At 56.0% G+C, this 19,567-nt stretch overlaps 7 protein-coding genes across 7 annotated transcripts; 3 read left to right on the top strand and 4 right to left on the bottom strand.

The window, feature by feature from the left end:
- Positions 1-706: 706 nt before the first annotated feature.
- Positions 707-2,215, bottom strand: LTHEOB_5129 (Methyltransferase family; the record flags this gene model as incomplete). The annotated part of the gene is made up of 2 exons (XM_035514240.1): positions 707-1,934; positions 2,103-2,215. The coding sequence occupies 2 exons, from the start codon at positions 2,213-2,215 to the stop codon at positions 707-709; spliced, it is 1,341 nt and encodes a 446-aa protein (XP_035373997.1).
- Positions 2,216-2,716: 501 nt separating this feature from the next.
- LTHEOB_5130 (uncharacterized protein) lies at positions 2,717-3,318 on the top strand (the record flags this gene model as incomplete). The annotated part of the gene is made up of 2 exons (XM_035514242.1): positions 2,717-2,968; positions 3,061-3,318. 2 exons carry the CDS (start codon positions 2,717-2,719, stop codon positions 3,316-3,318), a joined length of 510 nt encoding a protein of 169 aa, XP_035373998.1.
- Positions 3,319-5,109: 1,791 nt separating this feature from the next.
- On the bottom strand, positions 5,110-5,453 carry LTHEOB_5131 (Conidiation-specific protein 6; the record flags this gene model as incomplete). The annotated part of the gene is made up of 2 exons (XM_035514243.1): positions 5,110-5,197; positions 5,296-5,453. 2 exons carry the CDS (start codon positions 5,451-5,453, stop codon positions 5,110-5,112), a joined length of 246 nt encoding a protein of 81 aa, XP_035373999.1.
- Positions 5,454-6,774: 1,321 nt separating this feature from the next.
- Positions 6,775-8,202, bottom strand: LTHEOB_5132 (Integral membrane family protein; the record flags this gene model as incomplete). The annotated part of the gene is made up of 6 exons (XM_035514244.1): positions 6,775-7,049; positions 7,244-7,311; positions 7,359-7,561; positions 7,621-7,809; positions 7,862-7,969; positions 8,026-8,202. 6 exons carry the CDS (start codon positions 8,200-8,202, stop codon positions 6,775-6,777), a joined length of 1,020 nt encoding a protein of 339 aa, XP_035374000.1.
- A 1,106-nt stretch (positions 8,203-9,308) lies between these two features.
- LTHEOB_5133 (uncharacterized protein) lies at positions 9,309-10,226 on the top strand (the record flags this gene model as incomplete). The annotated part of the gene is made up of 1 exon (XM_035514245.1): positions 9,309-10,226. One exon carries the CDS (start codon positions 9,309-9,311, stop codon positions 10,224-10,226), a length of 918 nt encoding a protein of 305 aa, XP_035374001.1.
- A 1,088-nt stretch (positions 10,227-11,314) lies between these two features.
- LTHEOB_5134 (Dehydrin-like protein 3) lies at positions 11,315-14,967 on the bottom strand (the record flags this gene model as incomplete). Its single annotated transcript, XM_035514246.1, has 5 exons — positions 11,315-11,582; positions 11,638-14,370; positions 14,448-14,687; positions 14,741-14,866; positions 14,945-14,967. 5 exons carry the CDS (start codon positions 14,965-14,967, stop codon positions 11,315-11,317), a joined length of 3,390 nt encoding a protein of 1,129 aa, XP_035374002.1.
- Positions 14,968-16,083: 1,116 nt separating this feature from the next.
- LTHEOB_5135 (Srsf protein kinase 1) lies at positions 16,084-16,726 on the top strand (the record flags this gene model as incomplete). Its single annotated transcript, XM_035514247.1, has 2 exons — positions 16,084-16,441; positions 16,521-16,726. 2 exons carry the CDS (start codon positions 16,084-16,086, stop codon positions 16,724-16,726), a joined length of 564 nt encoding a protein of 187 aa, XP_035374003.1.
- Positions 16,727-19,567: the final 2,841 nt, after the last annotated feature.

Raw genomic sequence — 19,567 nt, forward strand, 5'->3', positions numbered from 1 at the left:
GCTGCCTCGCTAAAGGGTGGCGCTGTTTCTTCTCTCTGCTCTCTGTTTCTTCTTCTCGCCTACTCCTACGAGAGGTCTCGGCTGCTGTGTCTTCCGGAGCTATAATTCTGGTGGTCCGTGTGGTTTTAAGTGTGTGATGAGCGCCAACTAAAGACGTCTGCATGATTCGGATCTACAAACCGATCCCGACGATCCTTCTTTTACCGCACTTCTTCCGTCATCGTGGGCTCTGACTATTTTGACTCTCCCGTAGATGCGTGTGTGTCCCGTGCGCCGAAGCGATGAGGATGTTCATGATGTTGCTTCTTTCTCCCTGCTTGGAGAGCGACACTGAGATACCCAGTGGGCGCATGCGCTAATTTCTGCGGCTTGGCTTTTTCGATGACCGATTGATCGATTGCTCGTCTATTAGGGCTCGTCGCTACGTAAGCGTTGAGAAAGGAAGGGCGAAGGAAGCTGCACGTTGTTCTAGCCGCCTTCCTGTTCCTCTCAACCTTCCGTATTCGGCTGCTTCCGATCGTTATACACTCGCTAGCGCCAACCAACAACCATCAAGCCGTAACCCTCGCGTAGAAAAACTTCCGAATTCTGTAATCACTATACTCTACTTACAGTAAATCGGCCCTACTAGTTATTCCATGTAGAAAATACTGCAAACCTCATTGGTGGCCTTTTTTTCCTTTTCTCGTTTTCCCCCCGCTTTTCTTCACAGCTTCCTCGCGACCCAGAATGAGGGCTTGTAAACGTGCTGCATCATGCTCTTCGGATCCGAGATGTAACCAGTCTCGATGCCCGTACCCACTCCTTCCTCGCCACCGCCAGGCAGCTCCCTCTGCTCAATCTTGAAGCCGAACCGCTCCACCAACGCTACCACCTCTTCGTCCGTCAGCTCGACGGATCCGTTTTCCGCAATGCCGAGATCCTTGCTGCCAGCACCACCAGCACCGCTCGCATCGCCTTCATCATTCCCACCGTCCCCACCACCTCGCTTGTTCTTCGCGCCGGGCGGGTCGTTCTCAAAGTGCCACAGCAGCGGGCCCAAGTTGATCCACAAGCCGCCGGCCTTCAAGCAATTCGCAATCGCCTCGATATAATTGATCAGATTCGGCGCCGTGTCGATGAAGAAAACCGTCGCCACCGCGTCGAACGAGTCGCGCGCCTCCTCGCCCTTGTAGCTGACGCAAAAGTCCGCCGCCGCCATGCCCATGCGCTCGAACGCGTGCACCCTGCAACCCGCGCTCGCCTCCGTCAGCGCCGTCGCGGGGTGCACGTCGGGCACGCGCACGCTGCGCAGCTGCGCCTCGCGGTCGCGGTGGTTGGAGAAGGCGTGCGCCCACGGGTAGACGGCGAACTGCTCGGCCTGCGCGCTGTGGTTGAGGATGAAGGACGAGGCGAGCAGCTGGTGGTACGAGATCTCGTTGCCCTCGACGCTGAAGCCTAGCCGGCACACCTCGAGCACGAGGCGGCCCAGTCCCGCGCCCGGGACTAGCACGCGCAGCTCGTCGCGGTCGGTGGGAGGCGTCGAGGCGTGCTCGGCAGAGAGCGCGCGCAGGACGGGGCCGTAGCAGGCGGCGCGCTCAGAGGCGCCCGCGGCGCTCCAGTCGCGGTACATCTGCCGGATGGTGCTGCGGGCCTTCTCGAGGTCGGAGGCCGCGGCGGCGCCGCGCCAGACGGGGGCGATGGTGCGGGAGGGGTCGTCCGGGTCGCGGATGGGGGAGGTGATGGCCGGGTTGACGCCGAAGTTGGGGGCGCCGGCGCGGAAGATGGCTTCGGCCAGGTCGGCGTTGGCGTCGATGGCGTCGTCGACGCGGTCGAAGACGTCGAGGATGTTGAACGGCGGGCCGGCGAGCAGGTTCCAGTGCGCAGAGGGCATGGCGTAGAAGTTCTGGCGGCGGACGTGTGTCACGTTGTAGTGGGCGACGCGGCGGTAGGACCTTTTTTCATTTTGAAGAGACAAGATAAGAAAAGGCTAACTTTGGGGATTGCTATGAATAGGTGGTTCGGTCAGAGAGGGTGCTACGGGGAGGATAGACGGGGGAGCATACTTGATGTCCGAAAAGGGAAATTCGTATAGAGGAAAGAAGAGGTAAAGTCCCACTTACTGGAAAGAGTCTAGAGTGGCATAGATGACTCTCTGCTCCTCAAGGTCGTCTTCCGGGTCTAATTCTCCCTGCCACTCGCCCTCAAGGGCAACGGAATGCGTCTCGGAGGTCATGTCTGAAGCTAGTTGAAGGATGTAGCAGTAGGTCTCACAGACACATCAGCTGGTACCAGCGAAGGGACGGCTCGAGCCAAAAAAGGTTGTCGAACGGAGCAGATCGTCTTAACCTGGATGAACAAAGGCGCTGCGCCAGGAGGACCGTTTTTTGCAAGACATGCACCGGCAAGGAGTGTTTGGTTGAGCGTGTCACCCGACAAGCCGTTTGCCGAATGGGTGTGGTGCTTTGTGGAGCGTGACGCCAGGGAAGTTTTGGTCAGCCGTCGGCCGTTTGGTTTCGCGTGCGCCGCTGCCCCGCAGACCGGCCGCGTCTTTTCCTAGTGCAGATCATGGCGTAACGCACGCGCACCCGCCCGCTACATCCTCCATACTTTCCCACTACTACTGCATACGCCCAAGCTTCCCGCCCGCACACCCTATCTCGCCCTTGAGGTCCGAGACACGCCTAGTCACGGACGCCGTTCACACGTACCGACCCCGCTTTAGTCCCGACCCGCAATGGACGCCGGGACCGCCGCCGCCGCCGCACCTCCGCCGACGACGGCCCTGTCGAACAGCGAGCCTGCCAAACAGCAGCAGCAGAAACCCCTCCAGATCTCCTTTCCGCTTCCGCGCGCCCCGAATGCCCGCGTCAACCTGCACCTGACCGTGCATTCGAAATCGCTGCTCCTCTTCGTCACGACGACCTCTGCCGAGCATGACTCCGGCGTCACCGCGCCCGTGGGCAGCTTCGTCTACGCCATGCCGAATGTAAGCTTCACAACAGCTCAAGCAGATTCATTTCCCGAAGGGGGAAAAAATTAGGAGGCCACAAGGCTGACACGCAATTGCTCTGGATACAGCTCGCCAACCCCACCGCACAACCGCTGAGCACGCCGCTCTACCCGCAGACACCGACGCTGGACCTAGCAACGCGGTTGGCGAAGATCCTGGCGAGGCGGACCGGCCGCCCGACCTACGTTGGCAACTCGACGTCGTTTGCGAGCGCGGGCGCTGGCGGGAACGTCGAGGAGGAGATGGAGGGCTTGGCGCGGGTGGTCGAGGTCGTGGTGGAGGAAGTGAAGAAGGCGGATCAGGCTGCTGCTGCTGCTGGAGTGTGAGAGACGGGGTGGTGGAATTGTTCGGAGTATACGTGAAGAGAAATTGTTGAAGGTGGAAGTGAGGTTGTGAGCTCGCGGACTCGTGGCTGCATATCCCCGCCTTGGTTCAGGGTCCAGTATGGAACGGCTGGGGGAGTGATACCAATCGACCGAGACAAGGCATCAACGTGGTTTCAAGGCGAATGCTTGGTCGTTGGCAGATCGAGAAGAGGGGAGAAGGTGTGAATACCCAGCTGGAGTAAATGGCGGATTATAGGCAAACGAAGGTGGTTGCCCAGCAAGAAATTGTTGTACCACATGGTGGACGTGGCTTCCATGCTGCTGTACCTAAAAATCATGTGGTTTCAAGAAATGCACGGTGTGCCTTGGCTGCTGCTTTTGAGCTTCGTCACCTAACCTTTCATGGTCCATGGATAACCTTGACGTAGTTTAAACTGACTGCCTTCAAGCCGTTGTTCTCTAACTTTCGACATCACCCTCGCTCAAGGGAAATGAGAACGGAGACGTGGGAAAGTCCGACTGCGTCTGGTTTGGGGTTTCGGGCGCATGATTTCCAGAAAAGAAACTCTTCTGAACGCAGCGGTTGTAAAAGTATGCTTGTTGGAAACAACATGATGCGCAACAAATGATGATGAGCCGCAGCATTTAACATATGTTGCAGGTGATCGGTATGTGTAGTTCACGAGGGCGAGCCTAATTGTACGTCTTCTATTGTTGGCATCGTGGGCCTCCTGGATACCTTCGGTGATTTGCTGACCAAAGTCAAGGTTATCCATATGTTCTCCGAACGCAGCAAGTCGTTTCCTTTATTTCTGCAGAATCCGGTATATTCAATCGGTGCCTTATCCTCGGGGTGCACATCGCATACGACGCTGTTTTTAATCTCTCTACTTCTCTAGGTCCGTCGAGCAGAGCTCACATGATAGAAGGGATAAGCTTTTCTCTTTCATACATCTGACGTATGCCGCCCTGCAGCTCGCGCCCGTCCCGTGGTGAGCGACGGCCAGCGGATTGCGCAGATGTCCGTCCCTCGGCTTCCTCGTGCAGCTACTGGCACTGCGGACAACATTCAACAATAGTATAAATTACTCGACCTTGCGGAGTCAATCTTACTCTCTATGGAACATGTCTTCAAGGCATTGAATATGAAAAGTCTTCCAACTACGGATACGATATGCTTTACAGAGGGGTGCTGCAGCCGATGGCTAGCGCGATGGATAGCAGGGCTCTAGAACATAGCGTAACTATGCCCCCAGCTTTGCTTCAGAAAAATAACATATGTGGGCAGTTGAAGCTATCGTCCGGACAAGAATGTCGAATTAAAAATTTTACATACACGTCCGGACGATGGTTTCAACTATCCATAACATGACCAAAAAACAAATCCACGCTAGCCATCGGCTGCGAGATGGGACTGTTGTTGAAAACTGGGTGTAACAAGGATTGCGTTGCTCATTGCTCCCGGTTATCATTCATAGAAAACCTAACCAACGCCGTCGTCTCACTTGCCTTCAATATTCAAAACGGATCAACTTTAAGAAATGTTGCTGAAGGGCTGCACCATATCGGTTGCAATGTTGAGTACACCCAGCAAGAGTAGAGAGCTCACTACCCAATCCTCCCCATGATTTTGAATACAGCAAGCCTATATTGACATATACATCAGCTCACAGAGCTACCTCCGCATGGGCAAGAAATTCATAATTTAACATGTATTCGTTTCCTTGCATGTCATTACACATCATTAGTTGTAGGGCATTCAAAGCTCTTAATGATGCCCACCACCATCCCCTAAAAATCATGAAGCCTCTCCTGCGCACTCTGCTTCGCCTCATCAGAGACATTCGGATTATTAAGCGTCGCCTTCAAACCGCCAGCACTATTCCACAACCCAGAACATCAGCATCCGAACCCAACGCTGTGGTGAAAAAAGACGAACGAGGGATGATGGTTGTTGAAGTGACTGAGAGAACATACACGTTGCCAGGGTTCTTGTGCTGGTCGGCCTGGGGCATCTCGCCGCTCTGCATGTGCTCGTCGATGACCTGCTTGCTGTGCTGCTTGGCCTCGTCCGAGGTGTTGGGGTTGTTGAGGTTGGCCTTGTGGCCGCCGATGACGTTGCCGGGGTTGGACATGGTGTGTGTTGCGGTGGTGAGATTTGGTTGGAAAGTGAGGGCGCTGTGTTGCTCTGCTTGGGGACGGCGCGGGATATGAAAGGTGGTCGATGCTGGTGGTTTGAGCAGCGCGGCACAGTACGTCCTTTATATACACCTCTGGCTGAGTAGGAGGGGCTGCATTCCGGTCCAGACCTGCGATCGCCGATTGTGCCCCGCGTTGGTGTTGGTGTTGTGGAGCCCCATACCCGTTTCTTCTCATCGTAGACGTCGGTGCCGCACGCTCTGCATTGAGTTCATGACGTTTTTCCCCTGTCGAGGAAAGGCGCATCTCGGAATGCGTGATGGAAGATTGCCGAAGGCGTTATCGATCCTCTGACAGGAAGGCCTTGGAGTAGCGTACCGCTGGCTGGTGATTACCCGCATGGCAGACACTACAAAGCTGTCAATGAAAGCTTCTTTTCGATCTAAGGCTGGATGAGCTTGTCCTGCTTAGAAGCACTGTTTACGGAGTACAGTGGAGTCCTAATGTCTGGTAGGTGAACATATTCATTTTTAGAAGGTCAGCGGCTGGCAACATGGTGGAGATCTCTCGAAGACCCCGCAAGAATCGAAGAGGTCAATGTGAGGGATGTGATCGTTTGGGAGACGACCATGCATGTGCTACAAGCGCGTAGGGCAGCGCACATGAATGCCAATGGAATCTCAATGCGTCGCGATTGTCGACGGCGTGCAGGGAGCATTGTTGCACACTGACGTCAATCATGCGGCCCGGATTGTCGATCCATGCGCGACTGGCGTGTCGAGATTCGCTGCAGCGGGAAGAGAATGCAGGATGCGATCGCAGTTGCAAGATCCTAGCGCTTATCTTCCCTGCAGGTACGCACGGCTAAGGTGGGGAAGTTCGAGTGGAATGGAGAAGTCATGACGTTGGACACTTGAGATGTTGACGCGTGTGTCACGGGATCAGGCGTCAGCGTTCCCGCTTCCCGTGTTTCATGACCAAAGCATTCTTTGCGATACCCGTTGGATGTTCGCTGATGTAAGGGCGACGTCAGAAAGCGGGAATACTGTAGTGTTGGACTTCGTTCCGAGACCGCTTGCCACTCACACCTAAGTACAGTAATCTCTAGTCATCCAAGTGATCAATGAATAATGCAGAATATTTACACACATGAAATTCATGAGAAGTATATAGTGAACTAATTATACACATGAAGCTTATAATAGAGCAAGCAGACTATTCATAGCGGCTGTTCAGTGCTATGCACGTGACTACCGTGTCCGTCTTGCCCGGGGGTATCATCAAAAATACTACAGTTGTGAATCTCCTTCTTTGTCTCTAAGACCCTCTCTCTAAGTCTGGTAGCCGCCATTCCCGCTTGACATTCGCAATTGGCTCCGGCTCCATCGGGAAGTAGCTCACGCAACCATTGTCGTACAAAGTAGCAGGTGTGGCTACTGCAGAAGTACTCACGGTACTGAGTTCAAACTCCTGGGTGATTGGAATCCTCTGTTCCTTTATACTCATCGAATCGATCTCGGAAAGCTGGAAAGTATAGCCACGCGGGATTCTCTTCTTCGAGTCTGACCCGGGCTTGGTGCCCTTTCTGTCCGCTGCGTCTATCGCGCAGCATGGAATGAGGCGTAGGAGCGGACGGAATGCGCAGACTGATGCTGCGGAAATGGCGAGACACAACTCAATCCAGCACCAGCGTGCAAAAGGCGCAAAGAACTCTGAACGCACGGAGGTGTGTTAGCCTGAGGGCCTTCTGATAACTTGCAACCTGGGTAGGAGTTTCATCACTTACTAAGTTCATCTGTCGTCTTTGAGAAGCCGAAGAGGTATCTGAACCGGATGATGGTCCCAATGCTTGCCCTGAAAACACTCAGTCAAGCTTATAATGAGAGCCGGATTCCGCTTACAAGATACCGATGCCCAGAACGAAGATTGCAGACAATTTGACAGCCGGCTTGAGCTGCAGCTTCCAGATCAAGGGGGCAGGAGCAAAAGCGTAGTAGCAGAAGAGCACGACATTGACGCAAGAATAGACGTAGATGCCAATGGTGAGCCCGTGCTTATCCACGCAGTGCCCTTCTTGCATTGTCGGAGTCCAGGCTTTGTAAACCTAAATAAAACCTTAATCGTCGGCCATGGGAACTTCTGCATGAGACGTGGCGCACTTACCGGATAGCACTGAAAGAGCAAGGCGAAGCATTCGTAAAGCCCGATGATGACGTTTACGGCAATGGACACATAGTGAAGACGGTTGAAAAGAGGATGCGCTCTGCCCGTGATGCGCAGGTGAAGGAATGCAATGCTCAGATTTGTGGTGAGCAGGGTCAGAGTGTAAGACACTTGGGTGCAGATGAGGAACTGCCAGACGGTCAGAAAAGTACGAGGGTGCTACACGCCACAAGGGGCGTACCTTGATGCCGCGTAGGAGGACAGGCAAGGGGAGTTCCTTTGTCAGCCGGCCAAAACCCCCGGTGTCAATGGCATGGACCATGAAAGCTGTCATCATGGAGAAGCCGCACTGTGTAGCATGAGCCCATGTTTTACTTAGAGCCGTGGTTGTCCAAGGCAACTTACTAGTGCAAGCAGCAAGAGATAGTCATCCAGGGCAAACTGGCGCTGAATGTGCAGCCTAACCAGGGCTCTCAATAGGACAAAGACAGCGGAAACGGTTAAGCATATTATCAGCGAGGCGCGAAGGTTCCTTTGCGAGTCGTTGAGATGATAGTCGTCGACGGATGGTAGCGAAGACATGAGGGTTTACTTCCGAAACAAATATCCGTCGCGGCAGGATGATCCAGGTGCGCGAGGGTACATTAGCGTTCTATAAAGCCAGATGGTTGCACATGACGGTGAGATCAACCCCTTGCTTCCACATGGCATACGGTCATTATGGCGGGGCAGTGTTGTTGACTGGGCTCGCGTGATGAAGGAGTGCCGGCTCAATGCTAGCGGACAGGGTCTGGACGGCGGACGGAGTGGAGTCGATATAATATCCACCAGGCCAGATCCGGAGCGATTGGAGAAAGGCGAGGCGATAGTAGCGTAGTGGCGTACTATATCAGCTGAAGTCGAAGGAATGTGGACGCGAAAGTGCAGCACGTGTGGAGGATTAGTCGGTTCGGTAGTCAGTGTTCAGCTGTGCATCTCCCCGCATCCGGATGCCGGGCCCAGACTCTTCCCGAAAGGATTCCGCTTTCGCCTACACTACCGAAAGCTAGGCAAAGGCTTGTCGTACAGACGACACGCGAACTCGACCGGAGCACAGGCTAGACCCAGCTGACGCTTCATCGGGATCCGCCGTGATCGGCTACCTGAGGCTGAGCTTTTCGAAGCGCCGTACCCGGTTCAAAAATGCTTATCGCACTCGATGAAGGAAGTGGCTGTGAGTCTGGGGGGTCGGTGGTGTTTCGTAGCGAGAAGGCGCAGGTCTTGGGGCTGAACCGACGTCATGGCGGAAAGCATGGCAAGCCGAGCTCCGGACCGAAACGTGTCAAGCTGATCTCTCTCTGCCGGTAAGCTGAAGTCGGGATTGATGGCCGGTGGGGGAAGGAGATCGGGAGGCTGTCGGACCTTCCGAAGCGGGCTACCCTCAACAACCCCGCATCGTGGCTGAGAAACGCCATTACCAATTTGGCTATTCGATATCGAGTTTCCATCTCTTCATTCTCTTCTCTTTCGCCGCACAGAAATGCATGCTGAGGAATGCGGATGAGAGGATGAGGTCCAAATGGGCAATCCTACCGAGGTCATCTCAACAAGGCAGGTGGGGCAGGTGAGATGAAAACACCTCTCGTCGCGTCAGCACCCACAACGTCGTCAACACATCCCAAGCCATCTTGACGCCACAAAAAAGGAAGATGCCACCGCCATCCGCACAAGCATTGCCCGCTCTGCTATCAAGAGTCCGCCACCTGCTGCCACCTTCCCTACCGAAGAGCGCCGCATACATCCTCCCAGCCTGCACCCTGACAGCCCTCGGCCACCCTAACCTCCTCGGCCCGCTCTTCCTCCACGTCACCGGCCACAATGCCCCGTCGTCACAGCAGCCGGCCGCCGCCGCCCAGCTACCCCCCGCCGAGACCCGCACCATCTCGCTGCACCTGCGCGACATGCTGCTGAAGGAATGGACGCTAATCGGCATCCCGCCCGTCGTCACAGCCGTGTCGTCCCTCGGCCGCGCCGAGCAGGAAGCCGGCCTCTTCCCCTCCGACGCGCCCACGACCTTCGACAATCCCAATTGGAACGCCCCTCCTGCTACCTCCTCCCCCCCACCACCATCCCAAGACGCCCCCGTCCTCGGCCCCCAAACCACCCTCTCCCCCCGCTACTCCTCCAACCCCTCCGACCCCACCCTCTCCCTCGCCCCAGGCACACCAACCACCACCCGCGGCGCCGCCCACCTGCACCGCCTCTACCAGCACCACCTCCCGCCCATCCTGCGCACCTGGGCCTCGCACGAAGCCGACTTCCGCTGGCTGGAAGAATCCGTCATCTACGGGCTCTTCCTGTCCGACCATTCCGTCCTGTCCGACGTCGAGACGAGCCTGGTGACGGCCAGCGCCATCCTCGCTGGCTCCGGCCTGAAGGCGCCGACGCTGTGGCACCTGCGCGGACTGCGCAGGCTGGGGTTGGAGAGGGGGGAGGTGGAGGCGGTGGTGAGGGTGGTGGGGGAGTGTGCGGTTTGGGCGAGTGGGAGGGTGCAGGGGGTGAGGGGGAGCGAGGGGGAGGTCGAGGAGTGGGTGGGGTGGGTGGGGGAGGTGGAGGGGGAGGTTTGATTGGATTGATGAGATTTGAGTGGAGCGTATGGGGAGATGAGTGACCTGCACTTGATGCCTGGCGTTGGGAGATTGCAGAGGGGAAAAGAGGAGTTGGGCATCGATGGTGGTGGCGGCGGCGGTGGCGGTGGTGAAGGCTTAGGGGGTGGTAAAATTGTTGGCAGGCTGTGGCTCGGGATGTTCCGAGAGTGAGGTTTCCGGAAAGTGAAACAACACGAGTGTGGAGCTTCAGTGTTCCAGCTTACCCGGCGCAGGCGAGTTGCATGAGAGACATAGACTTTCAATGTGGAGCAAGATTTAGAGAGACGAGGCGCTTTTCAGCTTCTACACCCGCTTTTTTTATGAAGTATTGGGTATCTAAAGCCTGGTTTCTCCGAACCATTTTAAGAATCTGGCAAATTATGAAAGAGTTTGAGTGTGGAGACACATGCTGGCAGCCAAGTGCGCCTTGATCGTGATGGAAATAGATTCCCAAGGAAACCTAAAGTAACTGCTCAGACACTGACACTGTTGCCTCGCGGACATGCGTGGTTGGAAGATGATACAGTGGGAACTTTGTTCTAAATCCAAATCGACGTCAATGTGACGCCCAAGAACACATCTTAGTACAATCCACGACCTATTGGGACCAATACCCTTCTCATAATGCTAGAAAATGTGTGTAGCGGTTCACCTCATACCCATTAACCAACACTCAATGATACTAAGTGAGGACCCACCTGGCCAAGCAACCCCTGTTGAGCGCAAAGTCACTAGTCTAGGTCACGTTGCGTAGCACGAGTGGGCCTACGAACCAATGCAAGAATATGCTCTTCAACGATTCATTCTGACTATTTATTGTGCTCATCGTTATTCTTTCATCCATTCATCCAGCTACCTTACCAAATGATCTGAATTAACTAACTGATTACTCGTTTCCTGATACCGTAAACCATTGCAACAAAAAAGCAATCAACGCTCAAGCAAGGCTCAAAGCAAAGGTCGTGACCATGGTATCTCATAACAGCCATGAAAGCCACCCGAATGTTACCAGCAATCTCCATTACCTCATCCACTGTCGATTACCAGTTCTCAGCAAAACCCTCCATCTAATACGGCGTGTTCGACTTCTTGACATTCTGCCAATCGGGACCCATAGTGCCGCCCTGAGCACCGCTCTGGTAGGCGGCATTAGGGCCAGACGCCTCCGTACCAGCATCATAACCGCGGAAGCCCTGAATTGCCTCGTTACCATCGGTGCCACCGGCGCCGGAGCCGTACTTGCCGACGTTCATTGGCAGACCGGTGTGCGGCTCGGTGACGACGCCCTCTTGTTCTCCAGACCTGACCGCGCCGTACTCGTCAGGATGGGTTTCCCTTTCGAAAGGTTAGAATATGTCAAGAGGCCAACGTGTAAGAGTAGGAAACTTACTGCAGGCTGGAAACTGCACCAGGTTCTCCGGTCCGACCTTCAGTGCCGTAGTACTCTCCTTCGTGAGCCTTGGCCACATAGTCCGCTGGTGGATCCTTGTGGAGTCTGTTACGCTCGTGCTTGTCATGCTCATGATGGTCGTAAGCAGCAGCACCAGCAGCACCAGCAGCCACCGCGCCAGCTTCCTTCCCATGCCGGTGGTGCTTGTCATCGTGCTCGGCCGTCTTCTCCTCGTCCTTGTCCTTATCCCGATGAAGGAAGCCAAAGAGACCACCGTGGTGTTTCTTCTTCTCTTCCTTCTCGAGCTCCTTCTGCTCCTTCTCGACTTCCTTTTCATGCTTCTTCTGCTCCTTTTCGAGTTCTTTCTGGTGCTTCTTTTCCTCCTTCTCATGCTCCTTCTCCTCCTTCTTCTCCTCCTTTTCCAGTTCCTTCTGGTGTTTCTTCTCCTCCTTCTCCAACGCCTTCTGCTCCTTGAGATGCTCCTTCTCAGCTTTTTCGGCATCGTGCTTGCTGAACTCGTGTGCAGCACCAACACCCGCGGCACCAGCAGCTCCGGCAACCGCAGCATCTCTACCATAGTGATGCTTCTTGTCTGAATCTGCCGAGGTCCTTGCCGGATCAGTAGAGCTTCTCACTTGTTCGCCAGTAGGAGAAGTGGTAGTGCCATAAGGGTGTGCCTGCTCAGCCTTCTGGGCCTCGGCCCTCTGATATTCATAAGCTGTCGCGCCAACAGCACCGGCCACGGCAGGTTCGCGTCCATGGTGGTGCTGGCTTGTAGACTGACTGGTGGAAGTAGTCTGCGGTTGCTGAGCATGGGACGAGGAGTAAGGCCCCGATGTACCAGTGGTGCCAGACGCATGGTCCTGAGCAGTAGCACGATCAGCCTTGTGTTCGCCGTATTGGTGAGCAATGCCTGCACCAGCTAGACCTGCGCCACCAGCAACAGCGGCATCACGTCCGTAATGGTGTTGCTGGCCTGATTGAGCTGTCGAAGAACCATTATGTCCTGTTGTTCCAGTCGGAACTGTAGTCGTAGCCGGGGTCTTATTGTTGTCAACGGCGGAACCAACTGGGCCAGCGAACCAGCCTCCTTTCTTCGAAGCTGTCCTCGCCGGAGTCTCTGACGCGGTTGAACTGCTATGAACCCTTGGATCCACGGCATGAGAGGTGTATGGGTTCTTCTCGCTATGCTGTTGCGAGGCGGCGTAGGCACCAGCTGCCCCTGCTCCAAGACCGCCCGCAATGGCAGCATCACGACCATAGTGGTGCTGATTTGCCTCCTTGGCAGGATCAGAGTCCACACGTGGATCCATGCGGTTGAGAGAGTCAGACTGATGCGGACCAGCGGTCGTGTGCTGCTTCATCTTTTCCGGCTGAGGAAGGACCCTTGGATCCAAGACGTTCGCAATATTGCTAGAGTGAGGGCCAACAGTCTTTGAGGCAGGATCCGTCTCGGTAGACTGAGCGTGGTGACCTTTCATCTTGTCAGGATCAGGCAATACTCGTGGGTCCATAATGTTCGCTACGTTGCTCTTGTGAGGGCCGTGAGTCTTGGTTGCTGGGTCGGTCTCGGTGGACCCTTTCCTGCGTGCCTCGTAGAGACCTCCTGCGGCAGCGGCACCAGCTCCAGCAATGGCAGCATCGCGTCCGTAGTGATGCTCTTGACTTGGCGCATCTCTGACAGTCTCAGACTTTGGCGCAGACACGGCCTCGGTAGGTTCTCTGTGGTGAGTTTCGTGCATGCCTCTGGCAGCGGCTGTGCCAGCCCCAGCCATTGCAGTGTCTTGTCCATAGTCTTGAGAAGAGATCCTCTGAGTGCGGTCTGCTGCTCTTACCGGTTCAGGCCCCGCGGTCTCTCTTGAACGAGCTTCGTACAGGGCTCCAGCTGTGGCAGCACCGGCTCCGGCCATGGCAGCATCACGTCCGTAATGATGCTCGTGTGATGAAGGTCCAGTGGTAGTGGTAGTGCTTGGTACTTCGCTGGCAGGAGTTGCAGCAGCCGAGTCAGGATAAGCTCCTGGCATGGAGGAACTGGGAAGGTTAGGGCTAGGAAGGTTAGGGTCAAGCCTGTTCGCAGTCTCAGTGGCGTGAGGACCAGAAGTGAATGTGGGTCCGCTCGTGGTAGTGTCGGTATTGGGGCCTTCATACTCGTGATAACGGCCTCCATGCTTGTGGTTGTCAAATGCAGTAGATGCAGCGGCTGCTGCGAGTCCACTGCGGTCATATCCAGATCTATGGGTGCCAGTGGTCATACCGAAGGTGGGTGCTTCAGTACTTCTCCCAAGGGTAGAAGGCTCATCACGGCTTGGATAGTCACCTCGTGTTCCAGAAGTCTCAGTGGTGGTCCCTCCAGAGAGTGGGAACGAACGCTCAGTGGTAGAGCCCAGTGCAGCAGCAGTGCCCGCGGCAGCAGCAGCAGCGCCTGGGCCAATTCCATGGCCGGATTTCGACGTGTCGTGGGCTCCGACTGGTAGATCGGTATCAGTTAGCTCTTTGGCATGGGGTGTGTCGCCAATGACGCCGGATCTGACACTCGCGACCGAAACGTCGTCCTTGTCGGCAAATTTGGATGGTCTGAGATTACCTGTGGCAGACTGAGCGCCAACGATACCCTGGCCGTGCTCTGAACTGCGAGAAACGCCCCCGACAGGTTCCAGACCGCTCTCTTTGGAGAAGCGAGTGGGCGTTGGTTCGAGGGTACCGCTGTTGTCGTACTTGCAGTCTTCGGGATTCCTGGAGTCGTAATCAGATCGGATGGCACAGCAAAAGTCTAAACAGGTCAAATCATGGGTCGGCCCGAGCAAACGTACACAATTTGCTGTCTGCGGCTAGTGTCCTTTTCAGCGACTGGGGTTGAGTGGATACCGCCAGCGGTACGATCAGGCAATGCAGTTGCTGCCGCACCGGCTGATTCTGCCCTCCCCTCGTCGGGGTTCACCGTTTGTCTCGCGAAGCCTTGCCCTCTCTCGGCTGCAGTATCAGACGCAGTTGTCGTCGAAGAAGGATCGGCTGGGTCCATGGTATCGGATCTGTTGTGGCCCTTGGCAGTGCTGGGGATCACGTCAGAGGAGCTACCATGATGTAAGTGGAACGGGATGCGAACCTAGCGATGCCGGCAGTGTCGTCCCTGGCATTGCCGAAATGGCTGCCCTCGCCGGAAAGCCTGCCAGTGTTGGCAGACTGCTGGGAGCCGTACAGCAGGTCAGCATCCTGCGCGTGGCCGGGAGAGCTATAGGCAAGGTCAGTATATGGTGGAGATCGTAGCAGGGGTGTTGCGGGTGGTGCGCATCCACCGGACTTGGCGTACAAGATGTCCTTGATTTTGTTCATGGTGGACCGGCGGATCAGAAGGCTGCCGAGAAGTGATTGACGGGATATGGCGCAGACGCGAGGTCGTGGAGGGCGACAAAGCAGTTTATGAGGGGCTTTCAGCAATGGATTGAGCTGAGAGTGACCTCATCTGGCAGGCACGCCCACTGCGTCATTGCTCGATCGGGGCGCACACCATACTGCATCTGGGGCTGCAAACACAGCTCATTGGCGTCGTGCAGCCCGCCAGACGACGCGGTCTGCCGTGCTTCTCCAAATGCAGGCGTGCTAGAAGGCAGGATGCAGGCTTTCTTTGCGCCCATGACGCAGTCGAGCACAGCGGGATCATCGGGCTTGGTTGGGGTTCCCCACAGTGTGGCGGGAAGATTGCGCACCGCCACTCGCCCACAGTCGGCAGGTTTGCCCACCAGAGCCTGTGCAGATCCAGATCGCCGACGGGCGGGGACCCAGACGCCGCCCACAGCTCGCCAACGCCCGCTGCAGCGCCCCGGCCCAGCCCTCGGGACCGCTACCATCTCAGGACATGCTGCTTGTGCGTACGGGAGCGTAGTGGAGGCGGCGGCGGAGCTCGGAGGAGCATCGGTCGGGGCGCGGGCACAGGGGCGGTCGCAGCTGCTGCAGGTGCATGTGTGACTCGCATGCCAATAATACACTCAACTCCAGCCCAGTCTCACCACCTCCACCAGGGCCCCGCTCAAGCCAGTCCTGATGCCGACGCGGCGACGGCAGCTTCCAGCGAACAAGCATCTCGCATTTGCGAGCCGCAATCGAGCCGCAGCCACTCCGCGCGGCTTGGCCATCCAGACCCGATGGATTTTCGCTCGCCGCGCCCAGACGCCGTGCCTCCCGGCGCACCCGTCCCTCCCGATGACATCTAACGACTCCCCAGCCCCAACTTCGCCCACTCTCTTCCCCTCCGATCCCAGCCCGCGCCGAAAACGTCCGTCCGGCCCTCTCTGCTCCATGCGACTCCGCTGCTAACCCCAACCGCCCCGACGCCGCCCACCCCGAGCAACCTCACCTGATTGCTCGCCGCGTCCGATCTGCAGCCTTTGCGCCCGCCTCACTTTCGCTCCGCTCCCCCTACGCTCCTTCCCTCCTTTCGAAGAACCCACCATGGCGTTTCGCGAGCGCGTCAAGCGGGTCCTGGGCCGCAACTCGTCCGCCAAGTCGACCTCGACCTCGTCCACTCTCTCCAAGAACAACTCGAAGAGCGACAGCTCCGTCTGGTATCAGCCAGGGGAGCCGCTGCCCACGCCCAAGTACCGCCGCCCTGTCGCAAAAGAGCACAAGGAGAAGCTCGAGGCCTTCAACTTCGAGAAGGCCTGGCGTCGGCGGAGCGATCAGAGCCTCTACTCGCCCATGGGCAGCCGCTACCCCAGCCGGAGGAACAGTTTGACGAGCCGCAAGAGCATGAACGCCCCGCGCAGGCAGGTCATCGAGGACATCAACGACGCTGGAGATGTCGCCAATGGTACGTCGCGCTCCGGCTCTGAGAGCGTTGACGCCTCGTCGCCCTCGTCGCTGGACTCCTGATGCTGAGACTCCTTCAGTCGGCGTTACCCCGCAGCAGCGCACCACACGTGAGAACACACGACTCAAGTCGGTGGCCATGCGCTCCGAGCAGGGCTCCGATCCTTCGTCGACCAGCTCGCGGCCGCACACGGGCACCACCAGCAACGGCAGCACCTTCACCCAACACGAGCTCAACCTTGCCCTGAAACGGTCGAACATCGAGATCCCGCCTTCTGCATCGTAATTGTCTGGGTCGCGGCTATCGACTTTCCCAGATTCCCTTTTTTGACTATTCGCTCTAAAACGTGCCGGGCCCTCTTCGCTACCGCTCTTGCACGTTCCCTTTTTCCTGGACACCTTTGGATCATCTGGCTTCGGCGTTTCTCCTGCTTAACTGCACCGATCCACGCAGATCACGTCTATACGTTCAACGCAAGCATGCATTTACATATACGGTTGGGATTCATCATCACACATACGGAAGACTACAAGGCGCAAACTCGGATGGATCTGCATCATCATCATCATCAATTGGCAAATGGGCATCACTTGGATCTTCATTTTCACATCCCTTTGGATGCTTTGTTCATTATTTCTGTACATTTTTCGTTTTTTTCTCCCTTTGTTCCCTTGGTTCCGGAGTTGAAGGGTAGAGATCATCTGACTTGTTCCGCATGTCACCTTAGACGCCCACACACACACACACACACACACACATACTTCGTCTAAAAAGCCACAGCATTAGACTAGACGAAAGACAAAGGAGGAGGCGCAGCCAATTAGAGACACCAGCGCGCACCTCCAAAAGCTTCTACACAACCCGCCGTTCCCCCTGATATCGTTGGTTTGTTGGTCTAATTGACTCGTGTAGTAGCGGCCGACTTAGTCGTGACGTAGGTCGTTGGGACCCGGCGTTTTGCATCGAGACACGTGCTTCTCTCACCACCAACCCAGCTCCTCCTCCTCCTCATCCACCACAATCCTGTTTTCATTTCCATCCGTTCCAACAAAAATTCCAGACCACAATCGGCCCCCGGTGGGTCCTCCTGTCTTTGTTCCGCACAAACAAGGCAGGGTTTTTTGGTTAGTCTCGGTGTTTGCTTTGCCCCGCGCGCCCGGCCCGACACCGCTCTCGCTCGCCCTATGCCATGTTTTATGTTTTACAAACACGCGCGTCACACCATCATTTCTACCCGGTGCGGCCGCCGATAATGGTGGCCTGAATCGAATAGTAGGCACGATGACATAAGACCAAAAATATGGTTGTTCGCCACACGCGCCTCGGAGTTATCTCCTGCCTTTGCCTCTCTTTCTCATGATGAGGCGACGAAATCAGGCTGGTGTTGTGTGTGCATGTGTTACATCACGGGGCAGGGCACGGCACGGCAATAACAGCACACAGCACAGCGGCAGGGGCGGCGGCGGCGCGTTGTCCATCGCTGCACGTACTCGGGTCACTTGCGCAAAACCCGAGCGATGAACTCTCTTCTGTTTACGCTTAAATTTCTACAGGGTCCTGATCTGCGTACATGGCTGTTGCGGGATTGACTGCCTGTCCAGTGAGGATGTCGGAGAAGGATGCCGGGGGGGAATGCAGGGGCTGCCTCGGGAAGTTTTGTGAGTGGGTGAAAGATTTTTGGTGTATGTGTGCCGTGCCGTGTGTGTGTGCTATGTGTAGTGTGTGCTATGTCGGTCGGCGCCGAATGCGTACACAATGGGTTAAGTCGGGGGGGCGGGAAGAGAGGGGAGAGGGGAGAGAGAGGAGAGAGGAGGGGGGGAGGGGAATAAGGTGGCGGGCGTGGCGTTGCGGGCCGACATGCGACGAATCATGGGACTGGGCGCTTGTAGGTACGTACCTACCTTTAAGCTATTTTGAAAAAAAAAAAAAATTGGGACGGTGGAGTGGGGCTTGGGGGGAATAGGGGTAACGCTTGTCTTCTCTTATTTCGTTTTTCTCTTTGCTTTTGCTTGATGTAGTTAGTCGATGCGCGATTACCGCTTCGGGTAACAAAAGAGAAAAGTGATCCGTGTTTGTGTGTGTGTGTGTGCAGTTCTGTCCGCTCCTCCGGACTAAAGTATGCCGTGCAGCGCGTGTGACGTAGGCAGAAGCGGCGGAAATAAAGAAAAAGCAAATCATAAAAAATGAGGCATAAAAAGAAGCTCAATGTTCGGCCTCGCGTAGTGATTGGATACCAGAACTCTGGTCAGAGTGAAAGCAAAAAAGGCTAACGATCCCGTCAAAGAGGGTCCAGGGAAAGCCTAGGCTGTCAGACTGGCGGCTGACGTATGAGCGGGATGGGGGTGCAGAAAGCTAGGGTACGGGGCTGGCGCCGCACCGACTGGTCGGGGTCGTGGGGGTGAGGGGGTTGCAGTTGCGTTCCGGCGGCTCGGGTCTCTTGTCATGCAGCTGCTAATTTTTTTTTTTACAGTCTCTCTGTCAGTGGTTGGGTGGCAGGTGTCGTAAAAGCGAATTTTGTTTGGTAATGGTGGGCTTGGTGGTGAGGGCTGGCTGCGTTAGGCTGTGCGTTGGCGTCCTGCAGCGGGAAGGGAACGCGGGGTCGGGGTCGGGTTCGCGGCACGGCGCTTCTGGGTGACGCGCTGCTGCTAGGTGCTTGCTGACGGCGTGGATGCAGGTGTAGCTTGCAGTGTCGGAGGGCGGGGATCAGGGATCAGAGGAAAAGCTTTTTTCGAGGGCCGAAGGATTGTGCATGGTGGGCGTCGACTTTGGTTCTTTGATAGTGCTTGGACGGGAGTGTGATCCGTCAAAGTTTTTTATTGCTACCGCTCCTTTATTTTTTTGTTTGTTTTCTATTTGACTGGTCGGGCAGCTCTTGTAGCCAAGAAGTGTGGTTGGCTGTGAGTGATGTACAACAGGGAAGTGTCAGACGGACGCCAGTAACGGTACCACGAACTCAAAAGTGACGTCCTAGCTGGCAGGGGTGCTGCAACAGCGATGCAAGTGCACGCCGCATCTGTTCAGCACTTTAATTGAGCTGCGACACATGTGGAGAGAAGTACCGGTGAAGTGAAGAGAACACCGAGGGGAAAGAACAGGCCGGGCCCGGCAGTGATATTTCTTGATCTC

Source organism: Lasiodiplodia theobromae (assembly GCF_012971845.1).
Source record: "Lasiodiplodia theobromae strain AM2As chromosome Unknown scaffold_14, whole genome shotgun sequence".
NCBI classification, from domain to species: Eukaryota; Fungi; Ascomycota; class Dothideomycetes; order Botryosphaeriales; family Botryosphaeriaceae; genus Lasiodiplodia; species Lasiodiplodia theobromae.